Source organism: Ranitomeya variabilis, chromosome 2, assembly GCF_051348905.1.
Source record: "Ranitomeya variabilis isolate aRanVar5 chromosome 2, aRanVar5.hap1, whole genome shotgun sequence".
NCBI lineage: Eukaryota > Metazoa > Chordata > Amphibia > Anura > Dendrobatidae > Ranitomeya > Ranitomeya variabilis.
In genome coordinates this window covers 805,640,108-805,662,667 of record NC_135233.1, presented here as the reverse complement: position 1 = coordinate 805,662,667, position 22,560 = coordinate 805,640,108, and the positions used below count along the sequence as shown (strand labels likewise).

Here is a 22,560-nt window from a genome sequence, read left to right as displayed (position 1 = left end):
ACGAAAAACGCCAGTTGGAAATCAATCGCTGCAAGAATTTTTTCCTGGGTAGAGAAACATCTTCTGTCCATCACAGCAGTCCATCTAAAGGGGTCTGCCAGTGTCCAGGCGGACTTCCTCACCAGAAAGGATGTCCATTCGGTGGGAGTGATGCCTGGACCAAGCAGTCTTTCTATCCCTTGTGTCAAGATAGGGAATTCCAGATGTGGATCTATTTGCCAGTGGCCAGAACGCGAAGGTGAGAACGTTCTTTTCCCTCTGTCAGGACCTGAGTGTGGATGACTGGGTGTGGTTATCCACAAAAAACATAAGACTCAAAATACCGTCCCTTAAATTGGGTCCACGGTTTATTGGTCCATTTAGGGTCACCGCCGTCATTAACCCAGTAGCGTACCGATTGGAGCTCCCTATGGTGTATAAGATACACAACGTATTCTGTTGTGAATTCCGCTCTTGGGCTCCCTCCTGTGGTTTTGAGTGCTATAGCTGCTTCTTGGATTTAGCATTAGCAGCTGCTTCCACTGATCGTCTTTCTGGCTCGGCTATTTTAGTCTGGCCTTAGCCCTCAATCAATGCCAGTTGTCAATTGTTCCTGCTTGGAGCCACTGCTCTTTTGGATTTCCCTGACACTCTGTCCAGTTCAGCAAAGATAAGTCCTTGCTTGTCCTTTGGCAGTCCATTTGTTGTGGACTTTATTGTTCAGCACATTCTATGTTTTGCTCATTTGTCCAGCTTATCAGTATGGATCTATTTAGCTAAGCTGGAAGCTCTGGGCTGCAGATTTTGCCCTCCACACCTTTCGTCAGGTGTGGAGATTTTTGCATATCTCTGCGGTGGACTTTTTCTAGTTTTTATTACTGACCGCACAGTGTTCTTTCCTTACTATGTATATAGCTAGAAGTGGCCGCCTTTGCTAAATCTTGTTTCATACTACGTATGTCATTTCCTTCTCCTCTCACAGTCAATATTTGTGGGGGGCTATCCTATCCTTTGGGGATTTTCTCTGAGGCAAGATAGCTTTCCTGTTTCTACCTTTAGGGGTAGCTAGTTCTCCGGCTGTGACGAGGTGTCCAGGGAGTGACAGGAACATCCCACGGCTACTTCTAGTGTTGTGTTAAGATCAGGAACTGCGGTCTGTATAGTTACCACCTGCTCAGAGCTAGTCGCATGTCGCTCCTAAATTACCAGTCCATAACAGTGTTCCACAGGTCTCGTCTAAAGAAGGTGGTGGGTTCTGTGGACGCGGCGCCTATGCCAGCCTCCAATCCGAGGATCAGGTAAATTAACCCCGGAACAGCTAGATAAAATCTAGCCGACGCCAATGAGCACATAGTGGTCAAAAGCGGAATTACCGCTGTCTGTCGAACGACCTGGTCTGAACAGCGTCTGACATGACAATCATCTCTACGCCGATGACACGCAGGTCTACCTATCCGGACCTGACCTCACCTCCTTACTTACCAACATCCCACACTGTCTGTCTGCTACCTCGGCCTTCTTTTCTGCTCGCTTTCTAAAACTGAACATGGACAAAACAGAATTCATCATCTTTCCCCCATCTCACTCTACCCCTCCACCAGACCTATCTATCAATGTCAATTGCTGCTCACTTTCCCCAGTCTCACATGCCCGGTGCCTCACGGTGATCCTCGACTCTGCCCTCTCTTTCAAGCCACATATCCTCCGCCTCCTCCTGCCGTCTCAAACTCAAAAATATCTCCCGGATCCGCACATTCCTTTACCGTGACACCACAAAAACACTAGTGCATGCCCTTATCTCCCGCCTTGACTACTGCAAACTCCTACTCTCTGGCCTCCCCTCTAGCACTCTGGCACCACTCCAATCCATCCTACACTCTGCTGCCCGACTAATCTACCTGTCTCCCTACTATTCCCCAGGGTCCTCCCTCCTTATGTACCTGTGTGCCTTATTTTTTGCTCATGTTTAATTGTATTTGTCTATATTTGCCCCCTTTTCACATGTAAAGCGCCTTGGAATAAATGGCGCTATAAAAATGTATAATAATAATAATAATAATATTGTGCTACCTTAATTCTGCCCAGATCCTTCTAAGACGAAGGAAGAAGCCTTTCACACCCTTGATCTTCGCAACAAAGGGCTGGAGGATTGACCAAAACGGATTGACCAAAACTTATTAATTCAGCCCTCAGGACGAAATAAGGACAAGAAGATGGCTAAGAATATGATCGCCAATTGGATCAAACAAGCTATCTGCCTGGCATACTCATCACAGAGTCTATCTCCTCCTGCATCAATGAAGGCTCATTCTACACGTTCAGTATCAGCATCGTGGGCAGAGAGAGGGGACGCATCTACTGAGCAGATATGCAGAGCCGCCAACTGGTCTTCTGTCCATACGTTTACCAAGCACTACAGACTAAGTTTTAATAGGGATTTAACATTCGGCAGACGAGTTCTGCAGGCTGTAGTCCCTCCCTAAGAAATTAGTTGTTGGTATTACTCCGATGCTGCTGTTGTGGAAGGTGACTAGAGAAAATAGAATTAGTCTTACCGGTAATTCGGTTTCTAGGAACTTTCCACGACAGCACTAATTTCCCTCCCTATCTGATTTTCTTATTGGATGATTTCTGCACTTTGGTGGTAACTACTCATGCTAGTGTGACCAGACAAAACACTGGGGGTTGCAGGAAGGGGAGGGGTATTTAACCTCTTTGTGTTTCCTGTCCCCCATTAGGGCGGGGAGACATCCTCCGATGCTGATGTCGTGGAGGGTTCCCAGAAACCGAATTACCGGTAAGACTAATTCTATTTTCCAGCTTGCCAAAGTACTTGCCCAGCCTATTTCAGGCAAATTCGAGGATTGCACACTTCACTGCAGGTGACTCATATACAGTGGGGCAAAAAAGTATTTAGTCATTCAGCAATAGTGCAAGTTCCACCACTTCAAAAGATGAGAGGCGTCTGCAATTTACATCATAGGTAGACCTCAACTATGGGAGACAAACTGAGAAAAAAAAATCCAGAAAATCACATTGTCTGTTTTTTTTATCATTTTATTTGCATATTATGGTGGAAAATAAGTATTTGGTCAGAAACAAAATTTCATCTCAATACTTTGTAATATATCCTTTGTTGGCAATGACAGAGGTCAAACGTTTTCTGTAAGTCTTCACAAGGTTGCCACACACTGTTGTTGGTATGTTGGCCCATTCCTCCATGCAGATCTCCTCTAGAGCAGTGATGTTTTTGGCTTTTCGCTTGGCAACACGGACTTTCAACTCCCTCCAAAGATTTTCTATAGGGTTGAGATCTGGAGACTGGCTAGGCCACTCCAGGACCTTGAAATGCTTCTTACGAAGCCACTCCTTCGTTGCCCTGACGGTGTGCTTTGGATCATTGTCATGTTGAAAGACCCAGCCACGTTTCATCTTCAATGCCCTTGCTGATGGAAGGAGGTTTGCACTCAAAATCTCACAATACATGGCCCCATTCATTCTTTCATGTACCCGGATCAGTCGTCCTGGCCCCTTTGCAGAGAAACAGCCCCAAAGCATGATGTTTCCACCACCATGCTTTACAGTAGGTATGGTGTTTGATGGATGCAACTCAGTATTCTTTTTCCTCCAAACACGACAAGTTGTGTTTCTACCAAACAGTTCCAGTTTGGTTTCATCAGACCATAGGACATTCTCCCAAAACTCCTCTGGATCATCCAAATGCTCTCTAGCAAACTTCAGACGGGCCCGGACATGTACTGGCTTAAGCAGTGGGACACGTCTGGCACTGCAGGATCTGAGTCCATGGTGGCGTAGTGTGTTACTTATGGTAGGCCTTGTTACATTGGTCCCAGCTCTCTGCAGTTCATTCACTAGGTCCCCCCGCATGGTTCTGGGATTTTTGCTCACCGTTCTTGTGATCATTCTGACCCCACGGGGTGGGATTTTGCGTGGAGCCCCAGATCGAGGGAGATTATCAGTGGTCTTGAATGTCTTCCATTTTCTAATTATTGCTCCCACTGTTGATTTCTTCACTCCAAGCTGGTTGGCTATTGCAGATTCAGTCTTCCCAGCCTGGTGCAGGGCTACAATTTTGTTTCTGGTGTCCTTTGACAGCTCTTTGGTCTTCACCATAGTGGAGTTTGGAGTCAGACTGTTTGAGGGTGTGCACAGGTGTCTTTTTATACTGATAACAAGTTTAAACAGGTGCCATCACTACAGGTAATGAGTGGAGGAAAGAGGAGACTCTTAAAGAAGAAGTTACAGGTCTGTGAGAGCCAGAAATCTTGATTGTTTGTTTCTGACCAAATACTTATTTTCCACCATAATATGCAAATAAAATGATTAAAAAAACAGACAATGTGATTTTCTGGATTTTTTTTGTCTCAGTTTGTCTCCCATAGTTGAGGTCTACCTATGATGTAAATTACAGACGCCTCTCATCTTTTTAAGTGGTGGAACTTGCACTATTGCTGACTGACTAAATACTTTTTTGCCCCACTGTATGCAAACACATTTGTAAACATACACTGCTTTTTTGGTGATTATTTTGCCCCCCACACACAAATAATACACCATTTGAAAGGTAAACTTGCCCTCTTCAGCAAGAAAAGACACAAACAAACCACACTTTCACGATTTGATCAATACAGTTTAACCCCTTTCTGCCCTCGGATGTACTATCCCGTCGGTGAGCCCGCATCAAAGCCGGGACATGTCAGCTGTTTTGAACAGCTGACATGTGCCCGCAATAGCGGCGGGTGAAATCGTGATTCACCCGCCGCTATTAACTAGTTAAATGCCGCTGTCAAACGCTGACAGCGGCATTTAACCGGCGCTTCCGGCCGGGCGGCCGGAAATGAGCGCATCGCTGACCCCCGTCACATGATCGGGGGTCAGCGATGCTTCTGTATAGTAACCATAGTGGTCCTTGAGACCTCTATGGTTACTGATCCCCGGTAGCTGTTAGCGTCACCCTGTGGTCGGCGCTCATAGCACACCTGCATTTCTGCTGCATAGCAGCGATCTGATGATCGCTGCTATGTAGCAGAGGCGATCGAGTTGTGCCAGCTTCTAGCCTCCTATGGAGGCTATTGAAGCATGGCAAAAGTAAAAAAAAAAAAAAATTTGAAAAAAATAAAAAAAATATAAAAGTTTAAATCACCCCCCTTTCACCCCATTCAAAATAAATCAATAAAAAAAAAATCAAACCTACACATATTTCGTATTGCCGCGTTCAGAATCGCCCGATCTATCAATAAAAAAAAGCATTAACATGATCGCTGAACAACGTAGCGAGAAAAAAATTCGAAACGCCAGAATTACGTTTTTTTGGTCGCCGCGACATTGGATTAAAATGCAATAACGGGCGATCAAAAGAACGTATCTGCACCAAAATGGTATAATTAAAAACGCCAGCTCGGCACGCAAAAAATAAGCCCTCAACCGACCCCAGATCATGAAAAATGGAGACGCTACGGGTATCGGAAAATGGGACAATTTTTTTTTTTTTTTTTAGCAAAGTTTGGAATTTTTTTTTCACCACTTAGATAAAAAATAATCTAGTCAATTTTTGGAGAATCATAATTGCAGGTCAGCATTAGCATTTAGTGAACCTAGCAAAAAAGCCAAACAAAAAACAAGTGTGGGACTGCACTTTTTTTGCAATTTCACCGCACTTGGAATTTGTTTCTCGTTTTGTAGTACACGACATGCTAAAACCAATGATGTCATTCAAAAGTACAACTTGTTTTGCAAAAAAAAAACCTCACATGGACATATTGACGGAAAAAAAGTTATGGCTCTGGGAAGGAGCGAAAAACGAACACGGAAAAACGGAAAATCCCAAGGCCATGAAGGGGTTAAACATTCATTTTCAGAAACCTGCAGAAAAAAACAATAACCTGCAGGTGGTACCACAACCTCAAGACTTTTTTTTAGCCTCTACTTATCAAACCAATTTATTGTATTGCCAATCTACATATATAAATACCTCTCTGTGTTCATCATCTCATTAAATACATTAACATTTGACCAGATTGATCTTCCTGAAATTGCCTGCGCCCCCGACAACCAATGTGCGAACATTTTGCAGGGGCCAACTAGTATCTATTAATTGAAATGTACTTTGTTCATGGGAAAAGCCTTTAAGTTTTATTCCATTTGAAAAGGTTCATCATGATATTTGATAAGGAAAAACATCCTCATTTGTAGACATTTAAAAAAAAAAAAATATCACGTTTTGCCATTGACTTGATCCAAGCTTGTAATGTTGGCCCTGTTTGTGTTTGGGTTTCAAATCCCTGGATTAGCAGAATAGGGAAAATGTTAGGAAATTGTATAATAAAGCAAATTACAAAAGTGATCAGGACATAAAGGTAGATATTTATAAAGGGTATTATAGGTATCAGACAACCCCTTTTAGGCTACTCAAATCACTCCTTAAAACTGGAGAAACCGCAATGATGAATCGGGACCTTGAAGTGAATGTGCAGAAGCTCGCTGGGGCCAGTGTTTGGCTGCTGTGACCACATGACTGAGGGACGTGACGTCATCACTGCAGCGATGTACATAAACAGCAGCGTGGCCTACCAGGGCATGTACCATGCAATCGCAGTGCAGCCAATATTTCGTATGCATGCGCATTTTACTGTTTATTGTTCAGGTTTTGTGATGCGCTGCACAGATTTTAGAAGAGAAACATTAAGAATAGGTTTGACTTGAAAAAAATGTGCAGTACCACGGGCAAGCACTCTGTTTTTTGGCACAGCATCCTACAATCTGTGGACTAAGCTCCTGTGTCGTCTTTTATAGGTGGGTGCCATATTGAGAAGTCCTGACCATGGTCATTTCTTGATCACCCTGATGGTAGCGGTGTTCATCCAAATTGCAGTACATCTGTATTCTATGAAATAAACCAATACTGATACTTTGTAGATCCACATATGGCCAGGTTTTAGATAAAAACTGCTTGCTATTGGCATTGAGATACAATTATGAGAAGGATACAATATAGCGTCCAACATGTGGCAGATGGATGCTGCTGCCCTATCCGACTAAATGGGTAGATTAGAACATGACATACAGTATGTACAATAACTGTTGTCATTGAATGGCTGCTGCACCTCAACACCCGACGCGGCTTTGAGAACCGCATAATTGGAGTATATTTGTACCAAATTTTGCAGCGTCTTTAAAAGTCACATTTGATGAATTGGCTTAAAACATCTGGAAAGGTCATACTGGTCTAAAAAATAGAAAATAAGCCCTTAACGATCGCCGATACACCTTTTAATGGCGGCAGTTAAAGGTACTCATTCCTCGGCGCCACTTTTTAACGGCGCTGAGAAATAAGGTTATAGCGCCCCCCAGAGTTGGAAAATCTCCATGGTCTCGGTGGTAGCTGAGACCCCAAAGAACATGGTTTGGGTTGTCTTACCATCCCCAGTGTTGCGATCATCGTTATTCACCAAATAACGGCGACTGCAAAAAAAAAAAAAAAAGGTTTGATTACCCATTTCTTTCTGTCTCCTCCTGCTATGATCTAGCATACCAGAGGAAAGAGAAATGGGGTCCCCCGAGCCCCCCCCCCCCCGGTATCTCCGGTGTCCCCCGGCATCTTCTTCCATGAAAAAAATGAGATCTGCTGGCCAGCACCTGGCAACAATAGATTTTTCCTATTGGTTCATTTTGATCACGGTGATCAAAAAAAAAAGTAAATCAAACCACATTTTATCACCCCCTTAGTTAGGTAAAAATAATAAAATTAAAAAAAATGTATTTCTTTCCATTTTTCGGTTAGGGTTGGGGCTAGGGTTAGGACTGGGGCTAGGGTTAGGGTTGAGGCTAGAGCTAGGGTTAGGGTTATAGTTGGATTAGGGCTGGGCCTCTGCCATTCGCCCAAACAGTGGCTTTCCCCCATATATGGGCTATCTGCGTACCCTGGAGAAATTGCACAAAAAATGTTGTGGTCCATTTTCTCTTGTTATCCTTGTGAAAACAAAAAAGTTTGGGTCTAAAGTAAATTTTTTTGTGAAAAAAGTTAAATGTTATTTTTTTCCTTCCATATTGCTTTAGTTCTCGTGAATCACCTGAAGGGTTAATAAAGATATCGAATGTGGTTTTGCGCACCTTGAGGGGTGCGGTTTTTAGAATGGTGTCACTTTTGGGTATTTTCTGTCATATATATGCCAAACTAACTTCAAATGTGAGGTGGTCCCTAAAAAAATGGTTTTGTAAATTTTGTTGGAAAAATGAGAAATCACTGGCCAACTTTTAACCCTTATATCTTCCTCACAAAAAAATATGTTTCCAAAATTGTGGTGATGTAAAGTAGACATGTGGGAAATGTGATTTATTAACTATTTTGTGTGATATGACTCCTTGATTTAAGGGCACAAAAATAAAAGTTTAAAAATTGCAAAATTTTTGCAAATTTCCATTTTTTCATAAATGAACACAAGTCATGTCGAAGAAATTTTACCACTAACATGAAGTACAATATGTCATGAAAAAACAGTCTCAGAATCAGCGGGATCCGTTGAAGCGTTCTAGAGCTGTAACCTCATAAAGTGACAGTGGTCAGAATTGTAAAAATTGGCTTGATCATTAAGTACAAAATTGGCTCTGTTACTAAGGGGTTAAACAAGGCGTAAATCGTTGGTTAAATTTTGCGTAAATAAAGTCACTAATTGAGAGTTATACGTTAAAAAATGGCGAAAATGTTATAATTGTCTGAGATGGGAAAGTGAATAATCATAGAATTATAGTGATAATGATCTCATCGAGCAAACAAACAATACAAAATGAATTTTAACCTCTTGTGTTTGTTATAGAATGTGCTGGAAAATTGAGGTGGTTAAGAGCAGTAAGCAATAGCTCGACCCAAAGTAACAGCTCAACAAAGACCCCTCTAAAGAAATCAAAGACTCCTCAAGGGCGATTCGATGAGACTGAACAGACTGCAAAAGAAAAAGAACCGCTAGAAAGTGAGTGCGGCAATAATTACACATTACGCTACACAACGTGCCAGGGGTTGCCAACTTGACTTTTTTTTTTGCACTACTCATCAGAAAATCAAGGACAGACAATATTTTTTCCGGACACATTGTAAAACCATAATAAATCACTCTGATTATCAGTGATCCGTGTCTGCAGCCCACAATTCTGATATGGAGACGTTAGCTGCATTCACAGTAAACTCTAACATGATGACAATTACAGTTAAAAGAATCTGTATAGGCTTATTCAGCTTCACAAATATCACGGACGCCTTCATCTTTTTACCAACAGGGCACAAAATTTCTCTATTTTTATGGACTGTCCTGGAATATCTGGACAGATGGCAACACTGGCCGGGGTTAATACAAAAATCCCCTGGGTGCCAACTACAGCATTTGGAGGTCACAGGTAGGGTCACCAGGGTGCAGTGGAGAACTATTAAATGGAATCTGACACCAGGGTTTTGCCACCTATTCTGAGAGCAGCATGATGTAGAGGCAGAGACTCTAATTCCACTGATCTGTCACTCACTGGGCTGCTTAGTGTAGTTTTGATGAAATCGTAGTTTTATCAGCAGGAGATAATCACTAGGGATCTAGAAAGCTGCCAATCAGTGCTGAGGGTGGGATCTTACAGAGCTCACTATTCACAGAACTGGAATCAAGGTTAGTGCCCCTATATCATGCCACTCTCAGATGGAATAGCAAAACCTGGTGACAGATTTCCTTTAATTTTTGAAAGCATAACTACAAGGCTATCGTAATGAAGGACAAGTCCTCCAGTGGCCTGCCCAGTGTATGTAAAATAGGAAAGAAATGCTTGTAGTCAGTAGATGGAATACACATGGCATTTGATGCCGGGGCAAATAACCCTACAGGACATGGTGGTACTGGCTGGTGCCTTGCTCAGGACAGAAGTTCGGCCTCTTCTAAAATCCAATTTAGAAGTTGCATGCGAGAAACAGGCGTGTTATAATGGGGGATATGTCATGGGGTCTCTCGCCTCCTGGGGGCTTCTGCAATTCTTCACTATAAACTCTCGGTCGATCCCGTGTCTTCCAGTGGTCGACATGTACAGTTTAGAAGTGACAAAGCTCCTCGGGATATGAAGGAAAGCTAGCAGTCTGGCTACATCTTCATGGGTTTCTTAGAGAGAAGCACAGCCGTAGTCTCATCAGATTGACCTTCCTTAATTATTCAGCATCCATTTCAAGGAGAATACATCCTTCATCCGCTCCTTGGCAGGATGCCGGGCACGTGCACGTTTAGTTCACACCACCGAGGCATTTACTTACCTACCATAGATTAATAATAATAATAAGGTGGAATAATTAGCTTCACCCTTGGTCATTCTGTGTGCCATGAAGTCCCAGTGTCTGCATGTCGCTGGTCAGATATTCTGATACCCTACTAGTAAGCTTCAATGTCAGCGGCTCATGAGGCTCCATGTCACAGGCAGCAAGGTTCAGCTCCGAGAATGCTGGATAAAGGATGAAATGAGCATCTACAAGTAATACCTATGTGTATTGTGTCAATTTGGTATTCAATATAAGGGCATATTACCATACAGCAGATGTAACATGTCTGCGATTCTCCCTGTGCAGAAATGACTACATTCAGTTAATGAAAACTATATTGTATCCAAGCAGTAAAAATAACTTTGGAAAATCTTAAAACGTTTTAAAATAACAAGAAAAGACATTTATGTGTCCCCATCCACCCTGGTTCTTTACGCTGCTCCATCTCCCCATCCACGCTGGTTCCTCGTGCTGCTCCATCTCCCCACCCGTGCTGGCTCCTCGTGCTGCTCCATCTCCCCACTCTCGCTGGTTCCTCGTGCTGCTCCATCTCCTCACCCATGCTGGCTCCTCGTGCTGCTCCATCTCCCCACCCGCACTGGCTCCTCCAGCTCCCCACCCACCCTGGCCCCCTCGTTCTGCTCCAGCTCCCCACCCGCGCTGGCTCCTCGTGCTGCTCCAGCTCCCCACCCGCGCTGTCTCCTCCAGCTCCCCACCCACCCTGGCTCCTCGTTCTGCTCCAGCTCCCCACCCGCGCTGGCTCCTCGTGCTGCTCCAGCTCCCCACTCGCGCTGTCTCCTCCAGCTCCCCACCCACCCTGGCTCCTCATTCTGCTCCAGCTCCCCACCCGCGCTGGCTCCTCGTGCTGCTCCAGCTCCCCACCCGCGCTGTCTCCTCCAGCTCCCCACCCACCCTGGCTCCTCGTTTTGCTCCAGCTCCCCACCTGCGCTGGCTCCTCGTGCTGCTCCAGCTCCCCACCCGCGCTGTCTCCTCCAGCTCCCCACCCACCCTGGCTCCTCGTTCTGCTCCAGCTCCCCACCCGCGCTGGCTCCTTGTGCTGCTCCAGCTCCCCACCCGCGCTGTCTCCTCCAGCTCCCCACCCACCCTGGCTCCTCATTCTGCTCCAGCTCCCCACCCGCGCTGGCTCCTCGTGCTGCTCCAGCTCCCCACCCGCGCTGTCTCCTCCAGCTCCCCACCCACCCTGGCTCCTCGTTCTGCTCCAGCTCCCCACCTGCGCTGGCTCCTCGTGCTGCTCCAGCTCCCCACCCGCGCTGACTCCTTGCACTGGTCCAGCTCCCCACCCACGCTGGCTCCTTGCGCTGGTCCAGCTCCCCACCCGCGCTGGCTCCTCGCGCTGCTCCAGCTCCCCACCTGCGCTGGCTCCTTGTGCTGCTCCAGCTCCCCACCCGCGCTGGTTCCTCACGCTACTCCAGCTCCCCACCCCCGCTGGCTCCTCACGCTGCTCCAGCTCCTCACCCGCGCTTCTCCATCAGGCTGCTTCATCTCCCCACCTGCGCTGGTTCCTTGGGCTGCCCCATCTCTCCACCCATCCTCGCCTACTTGTTGGAAACCCCTCAACAAGTGACCCCATTTTGGAAATTAAACCCCTCAATGAATGTATCTCAGAATCCGGTGAGCACCTTGAACCCCCAGGTGCTTCACAAAAGTTTATAACGTAGAGCCCTGAAAATAGAAAATACAATTTTTCCCACAAATAAATGTTCTCTTAGCCCCAATTTTTTTATTGGGCAAACTTACAAAATCAGCAAAGGATCAAATAATAATTTCCTTCACTGTATGTGTACTTTTTTATTTTTACATAAAAATGTGTATTAATTTGTGTAATATTTATTATTTTGTAATTAATATTTTGAAAAATATATTGTTACAGTTTTTTTTTGTTTTTTTTTTACTTAGGCCCTCTATGGGACTTTCACTTTTTTCACTTTGATAACAGGTACAATGCATTGCAATGAATTATACCTGTACAGAAAGTCTCTTAAACAATGATTTGAGCATGGTCTAAGCAGCTTTCTGTAGCTTGGTGACCCGGGGGTTGTCATGTCAACCCCAGGTCACCACATCAACAATAAGGCGCTGATCTGAAGAAGCTCCCTTCCTCTGCCTGCCTGCTAAATGTTGCGATCGCTCTCAATTGCAGCATTTAGAGCAGGGGTGGGGAATCTTTTTTTCTACCAAGGCCATTTGGATATTTATACCATCCTTCGGGGTCGTACAAACTCCGCCCACAAAGTGCATCCTGGCTCTGGCACTGGTTTCAGGACGTAATCTTTCATTGCATGCCCTTCAGTGTTTAGTAGTGAACACTGTGTGTGTGCTAACAGAGCATGAAGAAATTAATGAGCTTGTTGTAATCAAAATACAGCTCCCTGCCCAAGAATGCGGTCCCTGAGAATCTGCTCGGGGGCCTGATAAAAGTTCATTGAGGGCTGTAAATGGCCCTGGGGCCTGAGGTTCCCCACCCCTGATTTAGAGGATTAAGTAGCCAGGGGTGGTGCTGGAACAGTCCCTGGCTGTTAGTGAAGGAGCTTAGCCATTAGCAGCGCCGAGCTCCTGCTGTGATCATGCGGGAGGTGCTGATATTTCAACATCTACTGTGTGATTAGTCAGTCAGATTGACTGGCCAATCACAGAGCCCTGAGTGCGGGGACCGACAGTATGGGTCCCCACACCTCTTCCCATGCCGCTCAGCTGTTAGTTCCGTGCTGACAGCTGTCACTATCACTGCGTTTTTACAGGCAGTGACCGTTTAACCCCTTTCTGCCATTGGACGTACTATCCCGTCCATGTGACCTGAGACTTAATTCTCATGGACGGGATAGTACGTCATAGGCGATTAGCTGCGCTAGCGGGGGCAGAGTGGCCGATCACGGACGAGTTTCAGCTGATTATCACAGCTGACATCCGTCACTATGTGCCAGGAGTGGTCACGGACCGCTCCCGCCACATTAACCCCTGGAACACTGCGATCAAACATGATCGCAGCGTTCGGGTGGCATAGGGAAGCATCACGCAGGGTGGGGACTCCCTGCGTGCTTCCCTGAGACCGTCAGAACAACGCAATGTATTTAGTATCGCCGTGTTCGTAACAACCCGACCTATAACACTGTGCCACTAGTTAATCCCTTCATTGAACACCGTAAAAAAATAAAAAGTGAGGCAATGCCTTATCATACTGCCGAACAAAAAGTTGAATAACACGCGATCAAAAAGAAGGATATATAAACATGGTGAGGCTGAAAACGTCATCTTGTCTCACAAAAAACGAGCCGCCATACAGCGTCATCAGCGACAAAAAAAAAAAAAAAGTTATAGCTCTCAGAATAAAGCAATGAAAAAATAATTATTTTTTATATAAAATAGTTTTTATTGTATAGAAGCGCCAAAACATAAAAAAGATATAAATGAGGTATCGCTGTAATCGTACTAACCCGAAGAATAAAACCGCCTTATCAATTTTACCAAACGCGGAAAGGTATAAACGCCCCCCCCCCCAAAGAAATTCATGAATTGCTGGTTTTTGTTCATTTTGCCTAACAAAAATCGGAATAAAAAGCGATCAAAAAATGTCATGTGCCCGAAAATGGTACCAATAAAAACTTTAACTCGTCCCGCAAAAAAACAAGACGTCACATGACTCTGTGGACCAAAATATGGAAAAATTATAGCTCTCAAAATGTGGTGACGCAAAAACTATTTTTTGCAATAAAAAGCATCTTTTAGTATGTGACAGCTGCCAAACATAAAAACCCGCTATAAAAACCCGCTATAAATAGTAAATCAAACCCCCCTTTATCACCGCCTTAGTTAGGGAAAAATAATAAAATAAAATGTATTTATTTCCATTTGGTTTGGTTTGGTTTGGTGCTAAAGTTAGGGTTGGGGCTAAAGTTAGGATTGGGGCTAGAGGTGGGGTTAGGGTTTGGATTACGTTTACGGTTGGGTTAGGGGTGTGTCAGGGTTAGGGGTGTGATTAAGGTTAGGGTTGTGATTAGGGTTAGGGGTATGTTGGGGTTAGGGGTGTGTTGGGGTTGGGATTAGGCTTAGGGGTGTGGTTGGGTTAGGGGTGCGGTCAGGGTTATGGTTAGGGTTGGGATTAGGGTTGGGGTTAGGGGTGTGGTTAGGATTGGGATTAGGGTTAGGGGTGGGTTAGGGTTAGGGTTGGAGTTAGAATTGGGGGTTCCACTGTTTAGGCACATCGGGGGCTCTGCAAACGCAATGTGACGCCTGCAGACCATTCCATCAAAGTCTGCATTCCAAAATGCCACTTCTTCCCTTCTGAACCCCGACGTGCGCCCAAACATAGGGGTATCAGCGTACTCAGGACAAATTGGACAACAACTTTTGCTGTCTAACTTGGGAAAATAAAAATCTGGGGGCTAAAAAATCATTTCTGGGAAAAAAGTGATTTTTTATTTTCACGGCTCTGCGTTATAAAGTGTAGTGTAACACTTGGGGGTTCAAAGTTCTCACAACACATCTAGATAAATTCCTTGGGGGGTCTACGTTCCAATATGGGGTCACTTGTGGGGGGTTTCCACTGTTAAGGTACATCAGGGGCTCTGCAAACGCAACATGATGCCCGCAGACCATTCCATCAAAATCTGCATTCCAAAACGCCACATCTTCCCTTCCGAGCCCCGGACGTGTGCCCAAACAGTAGTTTTCTCCCACATATGGGGTATCGGCGTACTCAGGACAAATTGGACAACAACTTTTGGGGTCCAATTTCTCCTGTTACCCTTGGGAAAATACAAAACTGGGGGCTAAAAAATCATTTTTGTGAGAAAAAAATGATTTTTTTATTTTTACGGCTCTGCGTTATAAACTTTAGTGAAACACTTGGGGGTTCAAAGCTCTCACAACACATCTAGATAAGTTCCTTGGGGGGGTCTAGTTTCCAATATGGGGTCACTTGTGGTGGGTTTCTACTGTTTAGGTACATCAGGGGCTCTGCAAACGCAATGTGACACCCGCAGACAATCCATCAAAGTCTGCATTCCAAAATGGCGCTCCTTCCCTTCCGAGCTCTGCCATATGCCCAAACGGTGGTCCCCCCCACATATGGGGTATCAGCGTTTAGGCATCTCAGGGGCTCTCCAAACACGACATGGCGTCTGATCTCAATTCCAGCCAATTCTGTGTTGAAAAAGTCAAATGGTGCTCCTTCCCTTCTGAGCTCTGCCATGCGCCCAAACAGTGGTTTACCCCCACATATGGGGTATCAGCGTACTCAGAACAAATTGCACAACAACTTCTGAAGTCCAATTTCTCCTGTTACCCTTGGGAAAATAAAAAATTGGGGCAAAATATTATGTTTGTGAAAAAAATATGAGTTTGTATTTTTACGGCTCTACATTATAAACTTCTGTGAAGCACTTGAGGGTTCAAAGTACTCACCACACATCTAGATAAGTTCCTTAGGTGGTCTAGTGTCCAAAATGATGTCACTTGTGGGGAGTTTCCACTGTTTAGGCACATCAGGGGCTCTCCAAACACGACATGGCGTCTGATCTCAATTCCAACCAATTCTGCGTTGAAAAAGTCAAATGGTGCTCCTTCCCTTCCGAGCTCTGCCATGCGCCCAAACAGTGGTTTACCCCCACATATTGGGTATCAGCCTAATCAGGACAAATTGTACAACAACTTTTGGGGTCCAATTTCTCCTATTACCCTTGGTAAAATAAAACAAATTGGATCTGAAATAATTTTTTTGTGGAAAAAATTAAATGTTCATTTTTTTTTTAAACATTCCAAAAATTCCTGTGAAGCACCTGAAGGGTTAATAAACTTCTTAAATGTGATTTTGAGCACCTTCATGTTGCAATGGTGTCACTTTTTGGTATTTTCTATCATATAGACCCCTCAAAGTGACTTCAAATGTGATGTGGTCCCTAGAAAAAAAAAAAAAAAATGGTGTTCTGAAAATGAGAAATTGCTGGTCAACTTTTAACCCTTATAACGCCCTAACAAAAAAAATTTAGCTTCCAAGATTGTACTGATGTAAAGTAGACATGTGGGAAATGTTACTTATTAACCCCTTCAAGTCGCGGCCCTTTTTCGTTTTTGTGTTTTCGTTTTTCGCTCCCCTCCTTCCCAGAGCCATAACTTTTTTATTTTTTCGTCAATATGGCCATGTGAGGGCTTATTTTTTGCGGGACGAGTTGTACTTTTGAACGACATCATTGGTTTTACCATGTCATGTACTAGAAAACAGGAAAAAAATTCCAAGTGCGGTGAACTTGCAAAAAAGTGCAATCCCACACTTGTTTTTTGTTTGGTTTTTTTGCTAGGTTCACTAAATGCTAAAACTGACCTGCCATTATGATTCTCTAGGTCATTACGAGTTCATAGACACCTAACATGTCTAGGTTATTTTTTATCCAGGTGGTGAAAAAAAATTCCAAACTTTGCTTAAAAAAAAAAAAAAAAAAAAAAAAAAAAAGTGCAATTTTCCGATACCCGTAGCGTCTCCAATTTTCGTGATCTGGGGTCGGGTGAGGGCTTATTTTTTGCGTGCCGAGCTGATGTTTTTAATGATACCATTTCGGCGCAGATACGTTCTTTTGATCGCCCGTTATTGCATTTTAACGCAATGTCGCGGCGACCAAAAAAACGTAATTCTGGCGTTTCGGATTTTTTTTCTCGCTACGCTGTTTAGCGATCAGGTTAATGCTTTTTTTTAATTGATAGATCGGGCGATTCTGAACGCGGCGATACCAAATATGTGTAGGTTTGTTTTGTTTTTTTATTGTTTTATTTAGGATGGGGCGAAAGGGGGGTGATTTAAACTTTTATATTTTTAATATTTTTTTCACATTTTTAAAAACTTTTTTTTTTCACTTTTGCCATGCTTCAGTAGCCTCCAAGGGAGGCTAGAAGCAGGCACAGCCCGATCGGCTCTGCTACATAACAGCGATCATCAGATCGCTGTTATGTAGCTGAAATGCAGGTGTGCTGTGTGCGCCGACCACAGGGGGGCGCTCACAGCAGGCCGGCATCAGTAACCATAGAGGTCTCAAGGACCTCTATGGTTACCTTCCTGATGCATCGCCGACCCCCGATCATGTGACGGGGGTCGGCGATGACATCTTTTCCGGCCGCCCGGCCGGATGCGGTAGTTAAATGCCGCTGTCTGCATTTGACAGCGGCATTTAACAGGTTAATAGCGGCGGGTGAATAGCGATTTCACCCGCCGCTATTGCGCGCACATGTCAGCTGTACAAAACAGCTGACATGTCGCGACTTTGATGTGCGCTCACCGCCGGAGCGCACATCAAAGCAGGGGACCCGACATGCGCTGTACATGTACGGCGCATGTCGCGAAAGGGTTAAGCATTTTGTGTAACATATCTCTGTGATTTAAAGGCATCAAAATTCAAAGTTAGAAAATTGTGAAAATTTTCAAAATTTTCGCCAAATTTCTATTTTTTTCACAAATAAACGCAAATAATATCAAAGAAATTTTACCACTATCATGAACTACATTATGTCACAAGAAAACAATGTCAGAATCACCGGGATCTGTTGAAGCGTTCCAGAGTTATAACCTCATAAAGGGACAGTGGTCAGAATTGTAAAAATTGGCCCGGTCGTTAACATGCAAACCACCCTTGGGGGTTAAAGGGTTAAAGTCATGACAGACATTGCATGTCATGGTGTGGGAAATGACACCCGCTTATGCCATGTTATGTCCGTCACTTGTCATAAAGGGGTTAAAACAAAAATTGTACAGTAGTGGACAACAAATTGCAAGCTTTCGAGACTACAGTTAGCCATTAAAAGGTATCAACCACTGAGGACTCTCAATTCTAAATATTTTTCTATCCACTGGCTAACACGCTACCAAGATATATATCTTTCTTTTTTGGTATAATTATTTGATAATACAGATATTATACTTGGAGTTCTGCATATTTTGCATCTTCATTGACCAAGAACACTAATTTGGTTTGTTTTTTTATACTGTTGTAGGATTCCCGAACGATATCAACCCTATTACAAAGGAGAAAGGTGGCCCGAGGGGACCAGAACCAACGCGCTATGGAGACTGGGAGAGGAAGGGGAGATGTATAGACTTTTAGTAGCACTGGGAAAGCGGTGAATGTTTCCTGCCTGTTGTGAATAGATGAGTTCCTGCTCCAGTACTAAGAAGAAATAACCTTGGGAGAAATGTATCGATTGCAATAAATTGTAGTTAAATGTGAGATGTAACATTGTGTCTCCAAACAGGGCCTGTGAATAGAGCATTACTGGCCAGTCAGCAACTATACAACCTACGTTTTGGGGCTGCTGACTTGGAGATGCATTATGTGAACTTCCAATAACCCGTTTGGCAAAAAAAAGCTATTCTAGTGATCAGCTGATTTCTTGCGCCGACTTTTTGAAGGGGTTGCCCGGTCATCTGATAAAAAGGTTGCAGTCATTCTACACTACTGCAGACTTCTGAATTCTGATAACATGCGGTGCAGATTCCCCTGAATTGCCGGTGAGTGGGTCATGTGATCGCCAGTATGCATCTTGTCACTTGCAGACTAGACATTCCAGACTTCTCACAATTCCCTTGTAATGATAGAAGCGGAGCACGTCTAGTTGGAGAGTGGCTGGAAGTATGAAAAGCGCATACATACTTACAGTCATGTGATTGCCCACTCTCATTGCCAATAGTTGTGAATTCTGACATCATGCGCACCACACTGTCAGGATTCTGAAGTTTGCAGTCATGTAGGTAGACTGTAGCATATTATGAGAAGACCAGATAACCCCTTTAAACTCCTGCAGAATGGTGAAAAAAGCACTGTCCAGTGCTAATTCATACAAAAAAAAAATGCCTTGTAATATGTGAACTGGCCGGGTTTATGGATTCATGATGTCTGCAGAAAATTGCAAGTTACTGTAAATTGTCTCTAGCACTTGTATTAGAAGTCAAATGAAATTGTGCAACGTTTTCATCCACTTGAAATATTTTGTTTTACTATTCTTCTGATTAGCATTGCATTTTTGTTTTCCTGATGAAGGGAGTTTGTTCCACAATGAACCACGTAGATTAATAAAACTGCTCTTTGTCCAACACCCTCATCGCCTGTGGATTTCTTGGCCAGAATTATCTGCATATCCCTTTCTTATATTGCATTTACTGCTGGTATCTATATCTGCACAGGAGCTGTGCCTGACACAAGCCAGCCAGGTGAGCAATGCCATACTATCTGCGTTTATCGCCCGGGTCCTGCCCTATTGTGCGCTTTTTGTCACTTTTTAGCTATAGCCAATAAAGGTGCCACTTGTAGAATATTTTTTTTTGTCTTTTGATCTTTTACATCCACGTCAAAGACACTTGTAGGAAATGTAAGGTGGCTTTGCATCACACTGCGTTAACCTACAGCACCAAATCTCAATTGTCGTGGATCAAAAGTGTGCTCCGCATTCTCCTTGTCTTTTAGCATCCATGCCACCGTCTACGCCAGGTGTATATACATTTATTTCTGATCTCCATATATTGCCAATGATCATGTACACAGTAGGGAGCCTGTATGGCGGCACACAATATAGCTCTGTAGTATATGTGCTGCCATACAATGTGCTCAGTCAGTGCAATATGTATGGCGCTATTATCATATAGATGCGATACTTCTACATCAATACATATCTTAATTTACAAAGAGGCATGGGGACTTTGAGTGGAGGCACAAAATGTGCCTATCAGGCAGACGAGATGGCGCCCAATGACCCCTGCTCATCAGGATCAATCTTCATGCCAGTCTTGATGAGGGGACGTGCTGGAGTCAGAGGCACCTGATTCATTAAGAGGTGCACACCTCTGATCAAATCATGCGTGTCTGAAAAGTTGGGTGCGCCTTGCCACAGATGTTACTCCTCCATCTAGTCAGAGACGGGAGTAAGATTTCTGACGTACGACAGGCCGCAGCTAGTCATGAACATGAAGAGTTGTGGTGTCACGCCGTCCATCACACCCCCAGCTCCACCCAATTTGGCAGAGCTGAGCAAAACTGGAGTGAATATGGTAAAAGTCACAAAATTTTAGTGCAACATCGAGTTCCAGAAAAAATGTGCAGCTTATCAGTGTTATTTTGCCCCATTTCTGGAGAAAACACTTTGGTGAGTTGGGGCCAATTGCTTACAAGACCTGTAGGGACTTCATATGTTCTTTTATGTGGGATCTACTGCTGGATTAGCTGAATATTTGCTCCTGGCATTCCACACTTTCTTTACTCATCCTAAGGGTAGGGCCACATGACCGATTTCTTCACAAACGAGAAAAACGGACCAATGAGCATCAGTCTTTCTCGTATATGAGGAGAAAAAAGAAGAGCAACCCTGAAGTGGTTTCTACTTGAAAAATACATTTTTTTTTTGAGCATTCAAAAACTCTCTGTGTGAACTTAGCCTTAGTGCTCGTGCCCATGTCCGATATTCTCACACTAGTGCCATCTGGTTTTTACGGACAGCATTTGTACCTATGATATGATGGGGCTGTGCACATGTCCAATTTTTTTTCCTCAGACCGAGTGGTCCTCAAAAAAAAATTGGAGATGTCCAATTTTGAGCCAAGGGGTCAGATCAAAATTGGCAATGCAGGTGTACAGGTAATACAGTGATCACCAGACCAGTGACATTATACACAGGAGACCTGTCTATAGTGTCAGTGTACAGGTAATACAATGATCACCAGTGACATTATACACAGGAGACCTGTCTATAGTGTCAGTGTACAGGTAATACAATGATCACCAGTGACATTATACACAGGAGCTCTGTATATAGTGTCAGTGTACAGGTAATACAATGATCACCAGTGACATTATACACAGGAGCTCTGTCTATAGTGTCAGTGTACAGGTAATACAGTGATCACCAGTGACATTATACACAGGAGCTCTGTATATAGTGTCAGTGTACAGGTAATACAAAGATCACCAGTGACATTATACACAAGAGCTCTGTATATAGTGTCAGTGTACAGGTAATACAGTGATCACCAGTGACATTATACACAGGAGCTCTGTATATAGTGTCAGTGTACAGGTAATACAGTGATCACCAGTGACATTATACACAGGAGCTCTGTATATAGTGTCAGTGTACAGGTAATACAATGATCACCAGTGACATTATACACAAGAGCTCTGTATATAGTGTCAGTGTACAGGTAATACAGTGATCACCAGACCAGTGACATTATACACAGGAGACCTGTCTATAGTGTCAGTGTACAGGTAATACAATGAACACCAGTGACATTATACACAGGAGCTCTGTCTATAGTGTCAGTGTACAGGTAATACAGTGATCACTAGTGACATTATACACAGGAGCTCTGTATACAGTGTCAGTGTACAGGTAATACAGTGATCACCAGTGACATTATACACAGGAGACCTGTCTATAGTGTCAGTGTACAGGTAATACAATGATCACCAGTGACATTATACACAGGAGACCTCTCTATAGTGTCAGTGTACAGGTAATACAGTGATAACCAATGACATTATACACAGGAGCTCTGTACAGTATATAGTATACAGTGTACCGGTAACACACTAACTTAGAAGTGACGTCTCTATTTGAAGTCCTTCATCTTTGCTTTTCTTCATCTGAAATAGACCGCCATGCACCTGGTCCTGGCCCCTCGTCCACAGGAGAAAAAAAAAAAGATTCTTGTTACCTGCCTGCACTCCCGGCTCCCTCTCCATTCAGATTGGTGGTGCAGTCGTGTTAAAATGGCCACTGATCTATCAGAAGCAGGCACTTGATGTCAGGACACCCCGTCGAGGTCACTTTCATGCGCCGGCCTCTGATAACTCGGTCGCCATGTTAACTATTGCGGGGCAGACTTTCTGCACCGCAATACATTTCAACTGAATTCAATTGAAACCAGCGGGCCCCCTCTTAAGTTCTGCTCGGGGGCCCAACGGCGAATCGTCCGGTGTCTCGGTGCTCCAGTCCGACCCTGCTTATGACATCCCCGTGGTATCTACTGGGCTACTGACATGTGACAGAGCCTGTGGCTATCTACTAGGCTACTGACATGTGAGGGAGCCAGCGGCTATCTACTGGGCTACTGACATGTGAGGGAGCCTGTGACTATCTACTAGGCTACTGATGTGAGGGAGCCCGCGGCTATCTACTGGGCTGCTGACATGTGAGGGAGCCCGCGGCTATCTACTGGGCTGCTGACATGTGAGGGAGCCCGCGGCTATCTACTGGGCTGCTGACATGTGAGGGAGCCCGCGGCTATCTACTGG

At 44.2% G+C, this 22,560-nt stretch overlaps 1 protein-coding gene across 2 annotated transcripts in view; it reads left to right on the top strand.

Annotated features, from left to right (window-relative positions):
- Nucleotides 1-19,369, top strand: part of SDHAF4 (succinate dehydrogenase complex assembly factor 4) — a 41,211-nt gene extending 21,842 nt beyond the window's left edge. The window contains exons 1-3 of one of the 2 annotated variants that reach the window (XM_077289953.1): nt 2,723-2,776; nt 8,814-8,966; nt 18,272-19,369. In XM_077289953.1, the coding sequence (XP_077146068.1) occupies nt 2,737-2,776; nt 8,814-8,966; nt 18,272-18,381 (303 nt within the window). In that variant the 5' untranslated portion in view covers nt 2,723-2,736 and the 3' untranslated portion in view covers nt 18,382-19,369. Of the gene's footprint in view, nt 1-2,722; nt 2,777-8,813; nt 8,967-18,271 lie in introns of those variants that run through there. The other variant, XM_077289952.1, reaches the window with a different exon arrangement.
- Nucleotides 19,370-22,560: the final 3,191 nt, after the last annotated feature.